This window comes from Alligator sinensis, unplaced genomic scaffold (genome assembly GCF_000455745.1).
Source record: "Alligator sinensis unplaced genomic scaffold, ASM45574v1 scaffold61_2, whole genome shotgun sequence".
Taxonomy (NCBI): Eukaryota; Metazoa; Chordata; order Crocodylia; family Alligatoridae; genus Alligator; species Alligator sinensis.
Window position 1 is genome coordinate 1,334,693 of NW_005842108.1, and position 10,238 is coordinate 1,344,930.

Consider the following 10,238-nt stretch of genomic DNA (forward strand, 5'->3'; position numbering starts at 1 on the left):
GATGTTTCAAGAGTTCTTATGAAGGTGATGAGGTAGAGGCAGAAAACTGACCCTCTCCCAATTCATTATGCAACAGAGAGCTTTTAAACTTAGAACTATCAATATTGGATCCCATTGGAATCTTTCATGCCACTGAAATAGAAGCAAACTGATGACTCCTGGGAGATCTGTAAGAAGGGCAGCTCATCTTTACCTCTTATCTGCAAATAGATCCTAGATGTCAGCCTAGGACAAGGTTTTTTTCTAAGTAGTGCAGTGCTGGAAACAAAGAAGGATGACCTGGAAGAGGAAGAGCCAGGCAAGTGGTGGTGCAGGCAGGAGGACTTGCCCAAGATGAAAGTGCACAGTTCACCCTCTTATTCCTTCTTTTTGCCTTAAATGACCAAGTGCCACATTTGACAGGAATGTGTGGCTCTCCAAAATGGTGGAGGCACCTGAAGTGAGTCTGATGCAACAATCAGCCCCTGATGACAATGGGCAGCTCTTAAAGACTGGTGATTTGTCCAAAAAGATCGAGGGGGGAAGGTGATAAAGGATTTCCAATTTGATAAATTGAAATAAAAGAAAATGTATAAGGGGGCAGGGGGTGGCACTAGCACCATCAGGGGCATTCTTCAGCCCCAAAGATCTGCTGCCTGACGGTGGAGAACAAGCTGAGACATACCAAAGGGCCAACTCTTTGGCCCAGGGCAAGTTGTTTCCATATGTTCATTTAAGTCTTGCCATTCCAGCCAAGACAACTCTCCTAGCTGAAGGATTCACATCTTTGTTCAGCTTGGGCAAGAAATAATAGGTCCTTGCACCCTCTAGAGTGACCAGTTGGTATTATTACCAGCTGCTCTAAAATTGCATTTACCACAGATGATGGGGAAAATATAGGAAATAGCAAAGAGATTTATTACATAAACAAGGAAAATCATAAAAAACAATACATGTATATTCAGGTGTGAAATATGGAAAACAAATAGAAGACTGTAATTTGATCTTATCCCTGTATCTTTCCCCTAAAAAATGCAGCTGCTTGCTCTGTATCAGAAATCGCTGCAAGCCTGTCAGCTTACTCTGCTCTGTAAGATCAACAAGACTGCATTCAAGAAAAAAAGGACACAACCTATACGCAGGGTCCCCTACATGGCCATCTTTCCCATCATGTTAGTATACCAGAGTCTGCTGATGAAAATACTTTACACTGGCCTAAATTTTGCAATTATCATCCTTTATTAAGTTATACAAAATGGGCTTTCCAAAGGCAAAGCCTGCTAATACATATTTTATAAATGTAGAACTCTTAAGATTCTATATAGTATCAGGGAGTAAAGCATTCAACACTTTAGTTTTGTTGTTTATTTAAAAGTTAAAAACTACATTCTTCAACTGAACTTATCCCACTAGAGGGAGGAGGGTTGTTAATTACAGTGCATTTCACATATCATAATTTGTAGTAGCCAACATGAAGCATTTCAGAACAATAACTAATGTTTTTGTAAAACATGGATTTCCAAAACATTACTGTATTGTATTGCAACAGTTCCTAAGGGCCAAGACCCCATGGTTCCAGGCCATGTACAATCTATGTCCCCCTGGTCCCCCAAACCTCTCAGTTACAGCTTAAAGATGAAAGACAAATAGATATGAAATTTGAGGAACAAAGGGTGAGTGAAACAGCTGACAGCAAAAATGTGTGACAATCGCCGTACAACAACTATTTAACCACAGTTGAATCGTTTATGAGCATAACAGTATGGATGAAAGGCAATGATATAGAGGTCTTACAATTTGCTTTGGTGTTTAGACACAGGTAACTCTCTCCAAGGAGTTTCACCATAAACTGCATGCAGTGTAGTACATTAAGTAGAAATATTGAATGTGTTTTCCTTGAAACAGATATTCTGGTAGTTACTCCAGCAAGAATTAACAATTCCAAAAACACAGAACTTTTCATCTCAATTGATCCAAATGCATTTTTTAATAAATCCAATCCAAGACGGTTGTTTCTTCATCTCTTGAAACGAAACCAAAACAACAGAACAGCTTCTCCCAGCCCCCACAAACTCCTCCTACTAAATAGGAATCTGGAGGTAAAGATAAAAGCAGTCTGAAGTGAATAGCAAGAGGGGAAAACCCACCTTCTCACTAATGCCCATATTTATTATCTAACTAAAACACAAGAAATAAACCCTGACCCACACAATTACTTGCTACCTAATCCACTATCTATATTTAATGTATTTAAGGCTCAGAAAGGATCAAACTTAAGAAAAATCAGTTACTGCGAACACTGAATTCCCTTTTAGTGTTAATTCTGGATTTTCTTGGATTGAAAAGTCATTGCAACTTCATTACTAACTGCATATGTTGTACACTCCTTTAAGGAGCAAAATGCTTTACTTGGATGGAAAGAAATATTTAAACAAAGGAACATTAAGTTGCTAAAACTGCTCTGAATCAGATAACATACCATACATGTGCTCATACAATTTAAAACTTGCATGTAAATGATGATACAGATGCACCAATGAATTAGCTGCTTGAGAAGTCTAATCTAATTATATATTGGGTAAATTATGTTATATTTTAAAGGACAAGTTTTACCCTGACACTATGAAACTGTGATAACCTGACTGAAGAAGCAAGCGATCCCAGTTAGTGCAGTAATTACCTCATTCATTTATACTGAAAAATTGTGGTTAATAGCAACTAAGTGAAATACATATATTCAAATAACTTTGAAGGCTTTTAAAACTACATATCACAATTTAAAATGGCTTAGTTATCAACAGACCATCACATACTCAAATTCTTAAACGTATTGACCATAATGGCTCAGACGAGAATTCTCCCACTTCATCCCAAATCACTTCGTGAATAATCTGCCCTTCTGATTCTTTACCTCCGAAGTGCTTGATTCAAAAAATATCTTTCTACTGCTGACATCGAAGAATCATTGATAGTCTACTGGATAAAGCAGCATTTCAAGTTAATTTACCTTAATTGGAGTCTTGAAACTTGTGATCATGAAAATGTTCACCTCCCTATCTTCCCCTCCCCTTGACCCCCCACCCTAAAAAAAATTGTGCCCACTCAAAGAAAGTTTGCTGAACAAGAATATGTACACAAGCCACATAAATGGCATTATTACATTATCTTCAAATCAGGAAATAAAACTCATGCATAAAAAATAGTCTGTACAAAAATGCTATTAAAAATATAATCAACTGATGCAAACCTGAAGGCAAGGATATTATTTCTGTGTAACAAATTTCTATTGAAACTTTTTTTCACAGCCATTTTGTGCATTAAATATACTTTTGCTCTCCAGTCTAACATATATGATCTTAAAGTCAAATCTGGATTATTGTATACCTCACTACAACGTGCAAGGAAGATCCCCAGTACCTTTTTAAGAGTTTCAGTCTTTACGGAAAACTGTATCATTCTTGTACTAGAATGCTGACTGGCGCACCATTTAAAAGCCTGAGGTTACTTTCATTTGGATCAGTCCTTAGATAGGTTCTACTTTCCAGAAATACAACTGATTTAACAACACCAAAGTTAATATACCCATGTATTCAATTAAAAAAAAATCAACTTAATACATTTATAAAGGAATATTTACAAGGCTCCAGGTAATTTTTTATTTGAATTTTCTTGCTTTCCTGGGTTAAGTTAGATTTATTATTATTTGAACATTGTTCCCCGGACAGAAACCTTGATAGTTGACCTGTTCAGAGAGTGAGTTTTAAATCTCTTGTAGGAAGGAATTTCACTACACAGTGGTTGAGTATTGTTGGGAAACTGAAAAGAGAAGGTACTGATGACATGTTCAACACTGGGAGTAGGGGAGGGAACCCCACTCACATAATTAACATATGGCTAGCCCTACTATGTGATAGTGAGGCCTCACCTGAAATATGCGGTCTAATTTTGGGCCCCATATTTCAAACAACAGGCAGATCGGAAAGAGTCCAGAGATTAATACAAATTATTAGAAGTCTGGGAAACGTGATTAACATGGAAAGACTAAAAGAACTAGAATTATTTAGTCTGGAGAAGACTGAGGGCAGATTTGATAAGTCTTCAAATACCTCAGTGCAATTATGGAGATGGAGACAGGATATTCTCTGTCATCACGGGATAGACTAGGATGGTCTCAAATTGCAGCAAGGAAAATTTAGGTTGGATATTAGGAATAATCTTCTAAATACAAAGATGATTAAGCACTGGGACAGGCTACCCAGAGAAGCTGTGGAATCTCCATCCTTGCAAATTTTCAAGGGCAGGTCAGGCAAACACTTGACTGGGATGACTTATAGATGATCTCACCTTGAGCAGAGGGTTGGATAACATAACCTCCTGATGACTGTTTTTCTATTACATGATCAACACTAACAGCAAGTGCCATGATATGGGACAAGAAAAAGACCTTTACACTGGATTAAAGTTTCAGGTACTTGAGCTCTTTGGACTTAAGTACCACCAAATAAACGTAGCAGGTATGCACATTTGGAATATATTTTCAGCACAATGCAAAGAAATTTGGGCAAGAGCAATAGAATTATCCTTGCTCATCTTGCTGATATGTTTAATAAAAGATACTTACCCCACTCTTTTCTGTTTATTTGTAAAGGCATCAAAGGAAGTTTAGACCCCAAGTATAGTATGCAAAATTTTTACCATCTTCCCCCCCCCATTGGCATCTATTCACAACTCTTAAAGTAAAGGCAATTCTTAATATTAGTTACATAATTAATTTTACTAATTAAGTATTGCCATGGTGGAAATGTATTCTTATGTCTGCTTATGCAAAGAAGCTGTTAGAAAAAGAATTAGAAAAGAAATAGTTTAAAAGGAATCCACTCTCCTCAAGTTGAGTCTGCATATCTCAGTGCACAAATGGTCTCAGTGGGACTAAGGTGAAGAAGTGCAGGTAGCATAGGCTTTTAAGTTTCAATTAAACATAAATAGGAGAATTTTGCTCAAAAGCAATAAAAATAAAAGGCAGGAACATACGCAAAAGCAGTACAAATGAAGTTGTGCGCTTACTCTGTTTAGACTTCGCATACCTGCTGTTCTCTTATTCCTTCACTGTGAAGGCATGCCAAGAGAATTTCTACTTTGTACAACAGTAAGATAAATTAACATTTTCATGGAGAGCCAGAAATTAAAATGTATACTGAAGAACTTCCTAAATAAGCAGTATAACAATTAAGCATGAACTACATACAGATATTTACACATTCACCTTACCATTAATTCAAAAGAAATGTTTGTTCTCTTGAAACACTTTCAGATAGGCAAAGGATATTAATTATATACATTTTCCTTAAATCCCTATAATGCGGGTGATAAAATTCTAACTTCTAAGTACCTTGAATAAGAGGATCTGTGTGCATTTGATAAACTTTAATGAAGCCTCACAACACCCCTGTGAGGTAGGTCTGAAAACTGTTGCCATCTATTACCTCTATTACCAGCTTCTGTTCAAATATATGCCAAACATACAATACCAGTGCAGTCATATAACTATTGAACAGCAATGGAGTTCGACTGCAAGAGAAAAGCAACCCTCCTTCTCCTCCTTTTAAACTGCTGTACAGTAACCAAAAAAGTGGTTAAAAATATGGATCAGAATCATTAGGTATAAGACTATTAAAAAAAATAAAACAAAAACAAAACATGCAGCAGTAAGAGGAAGTGGATGGCTTAGCTTTTAAGGCTCCACTGCTGTTCAATGCATACCACATCATATATGGTAATTATAAATGTAGGAATGTTACGGTCTTTAAGTCAGCACCACAACTATGTAAAGAGTCTAGGTTCCCCCTATTGGAACCTACAGCCAATACTGGAAGTGAGATAATAAAAGCAAGCATGCAGTTATGGGGATACTACAATGAGGTTAAGATGAAAATATCAAGTGGCATCTCCTTCATGTGGAAGTGTAAATGAGATGACAATTCACATTCATTAGTAAGTTCATTTATGACACAAGCATTATTTTTTTTGGAAAAAAACACTTGAGGCTCCTTTTAGTCGTGCTACTTAAGATAAACATTTTAAGTCCTCAAAACTTGACCAGAAGAAAGAGATGGCATAAAATCCTTAATGCGTAAAATCTATAGAAATTGAGGCAAAAGAACACAGTACTTCAAACATTCAAGTAAAAAAATCGTGGTGGTGCTCCAAAACTGAACATTTTATATATAGAGTTAGGTCTGAAATTTTAATTTTTGTTAGACTAGAAAAATATAGAATTGTTCATTCCTAGGTCCAAATAATGTACATATGTTGTTTTTTGAAAATGTTTTCAGAATAAACTCAGAAACAATTTTTGCTTTGAAGTTATTTTTTCCTCAAACATTTATATATTCCTCAATACTGTATAACACTGATCTCTATGTGCATGCATTGTAAATATATGCATGTACACATTTAAAAATATTTATTTAATGGGCAGTGGAGAGTCCCAACCAACCAAATGCCTGGATAAAAAGATTTGAGAGACCTTTCCAATATATCTGTATTGTACTTAGGACAACACAGCTGTTAAATGTGAACTTCTGAAGTTGCCTCCATTATCTGGTCCCCAAATCTCTCTCAACATTTCCACTGATTACAATGAAATCACAAACAGCTAAAGTTGCATAAAAATGAATGCATTAACTGTGATATCATGGCTTCATCATTTAAAGATGAAATGTCCTTTCCTGCCTTATTTAACACACCCCCAAACACAAGGTTGGAGTCACTCCTGTCCTTATCAAATTCTTAAGGAAGAAAGGACTTTCTAAAATGTTGTTGCTTAGTTTTGCAATATCCCTTTAATATACATCTAAGAAGTCAACATGTGAAACTAAGTCCACGAACACATCTTGTGCTACTGATAATGTTTCAAACCACCCAAGCTTCATTCTCATAATAAATCTCAAATTTTACATTAGTGGTTCTTAACATTTTTCACATTGGGACACCCCTCCCATTTAACAATATAGAAAAGGTAGGGTAGTCATGACCCCCTGAAATCTCACCTCGGGAAATCACACAGGGGTATGATTCATGTCCATGATAGTTTGTCCATGGACTTCTATGGGAACAGGATCCGGTAACAATTCCCAGTCCACAGTTTGTGGAACAGTGTGATTTTTGTGTGTTGCGTTTTGATATTCTTAAACCCCTTCCCACCTTGGTCTAGAATATTAAAATAGACAAAGTTACTATGCAATTTTGTAGTATCACCAGAAAGTATTCCTATTTCCCTGTAGAGGTTAGAAACCTGCTTTGGAAGATCCCAAATGGGACATTTAAGCACACTTGTTGGTCACTACCTTGGATAAGGGGGAGGAGGTGGAAGGGAGAAAAAAAAAAAAATCAAGACATATTGCCCCTTTATTAAAAGCTAACAATTGACCCACTATGTTGAACTCTATCATAAATGACTACATACTACCAGCATTAGAAGTGACAGCATAAACCATAAATTAACACTTTTGTTTGTTTGTTTGTGATTACCATCTCATCCAGCAATTCTTTGGCTGTTTGTTTGGTTTTTTTTTTTAAATGCATCTGGTTGCCAACACTGAATCAAGTATAAAAAACAATTCATACACCCCATACCATTTTATCATCTTCCCCAATTGCAAAATCATGTGAGAAACATAAGCAACAGTTGTAAGAGATTTCACTTTATAAAGATGCGGTGTACCAACTGTTTGAAGAAAGTTACAGCTGTACAGAAAATATAAAGGAAAGCAGTTGTGACATGTCAGCAATGTCCACATTAGTACTATTTTGAGTGTACTGAGAATCAGTGTTACTCACTTCTTCCCAGAACACATTTTGATTAACAAACTTGAGGTATAAATATACACAATATGTACAGTACACATACAGGAATATAGTTTTGCATCTGTAACACATCAGTAAATTTTAAAAATACTGGAAAGTCAATACCTATGCCACTGATCTGGTTGCTAATTTACCGGAAGAATGAGGCCAAAATCTTAAACTAGTGAGAACTACCAATGGTATAGTATAATAAAAGGCAAAGTTAAAATTCCTTCCTCTCACTTCATACTCACCACATGCAGCACTATACTGTCCTGAGTGGTTTTATCTTGAGAAGAGCGTTGATTACAGCTTTTATATCTGTCTTCAGAGGAAACTAATGGGAGACCCAATCAGAGCCTTCAAATTTTCATCTTGGTTTCAAAGCAAAGGGGTATGGCAGGGAGGTGAGAGACTTAATGTGTGTGAGTGCAGAAATAAAGGTGAAATCAGTTCATTATAAATATTTTATCCATTAATTTTGCAGCTGTCAATGTAACCCTGGTTACTGCACTTTTTTATGCAATGTCCATGCAAAGAGGTCATTAAAAATCATCTGATTTTAAGTCTTGACATCATCCATTCAAGTCCTTGGCACAACCTATAAATAAAAATAAATAATTTAATGCAAACACATCTCTCAACTACAAGTACATTCTTTCATAGTAACTACAGTCATAATTCAAAGCATATGAGAGTGTCTACATTTGCAAAAGTACTGAAACTTGGCACTTCAACCCACACACTGAAAAGTCTACCAATCCTTCATTATGTAACACAGCACTGACCTGGAGGGACCATATCTAGTCAGGCCAGTCCATCAAACCACTATCTATCTGTCTGTGGATTCTTAAGGGTGACAATTCATTTGTGGTTCACATGGTAATTAGAGCACCAGCTCCCAAATTCTGATTCAAATTTATCTATGCAAGTGGTTCTCAACCCTTCCAGATTCAAGACAACCCCCTCCATAACTTTTACAAGTTTAGCAGCACACTGTTTCAAAAACTAATGTCACTCCTTTTTTTGACTACAGAAAAATAATAGAGCAATTCTTCTGTTACAAGGAACTCAGAAAGAGCACAATGGGTGACAATGTTTTTAACAGTATGGATTCTGATTTGAAATCTCTGGGTTTATCTTGTTAATCATGTGTCCTTGACACCCCTAAAAGGAGCACATGGCACCCTGGTTGAAAATAACTGATCTATGCAATTTGGAGATATGATAGACTCCAGATCCCATTACCAGCTCTCAGGAAACTACTCAAATTCTCCTCGTTATTCTCTACTAAAAATAGACGTAATGGTAAGTGACAAATTTAACTGTAGGGCAGGGACAATATCTTTTTCAACAAAAGTTCTTAGGTTTTGCATTCAGAAATGCAAGGAGAAAAAAAAAACATATTATACTGCCTAGGTATGCTAAGGGCTCATGTGTCCAATAACTACTGCCTGTACTTACTCTAAATACCATAGTACTATAGTACCTGGTTTTATAAAGAGCATCAAAAAATGATTTAAGAAGAACTCTTACCCCTCGCCAGTTAGAGCGCAGCAGGCCTGGATATGCCACTGGTGATCTTTAATTGAAGTCAGCTTCAGAAACTGGGATATTTCAGCTACTGTCATGCACTCTTTCACATCTTGTTTGTTAGCAAAAATCAGCAAACCTGCTTTCTTTAAGTCCTAGGAACAGAAAGAATAATAATCTTTCAAACAAAAGTTATTTTTTTCTCTATTGTTTCATAGCCAAATCATTTCTGATTTTATATGTGATAGATATATTGCTCACTTAAGAGCTAAGGGCAGTAACAATTTATTTGAGCATTACAGCAGCAATACCAACTGAAATGCAAAGAAAATGTTGGGTTAAAATGCTCACCCCTCCACTAATAGAGGTATTTAGTTTTAAATACCAGAGATGTTATACATCATTCATAATGTAATGGATCACCTAAGTATCCGTTCATAATTGCCTTATTTTGATGACCATAACTTGTATTTTGAAACATTTGGTTTGACACACTTGGCAAGCAATTTGATATTGTAATTAAGGTACAATCAAAGGGTGGAGTCAGTGTTAACCCTCTCACAGTCATTAAGGAGTGGGCATTAACTATTAGCAGCTACAAATATTAGCTGCTGCCTTGGCTGCAGCCAAAAAGCTGCTTCCAATACCTTAGCAGCCCTGAGAGGATTAACACTGTAGTCTGTGCCTGAAGTCGCAACTGCACTGGTTCATAGTAGGTGAGCTGCTGCATGCAATCTGTATGCTGATAAAGACTATGACATGGAAAAAACACTTCATTATTTATAGGAACTTATATAAAGAAGTAAACAAGTAATAGCCTTGCTACTGCTCTTACAGGGTCTGAGGCCTTGTTGTTGTCCTGCCACACCAAGACATTCCTG

General features: G+C 36.4%; 1 protein-coding gene across 5 annotated transcripts in view; it reads right to left on the reverse strand.

Annotated features, from left to right (window-relative positions):
* Positions 1-912: 912 nt before the first annotated feature.
* Positions 913-10,238, reverse strand: part of ARL5A (ADP ribosylation factor like GTPase 5A) — a 26,906-nt gene continuing 17,580 nt past the window's right edge. For 2 of the 5 annotated variants that reach the window (XM_025205203.1, XM_006024540.3), the window contains 2 exons: positions 9,361-9,512; positions 7,667-8,425 (listed from right to left, as the gene is read on the reverse strand). In XM_025205203.1, coding sequence (XP_025060988.1) covers positions 8,377-8,425; positions 9,361-9,512 — 201 coding nt within the window. In that variant the 3' untranslated portion in view covers positions 7,667-8,376. The other 3 variants (XR_003094273.1, XR_003094274.1, XR_003094272.1) reach the window with 3 other exon arrangements.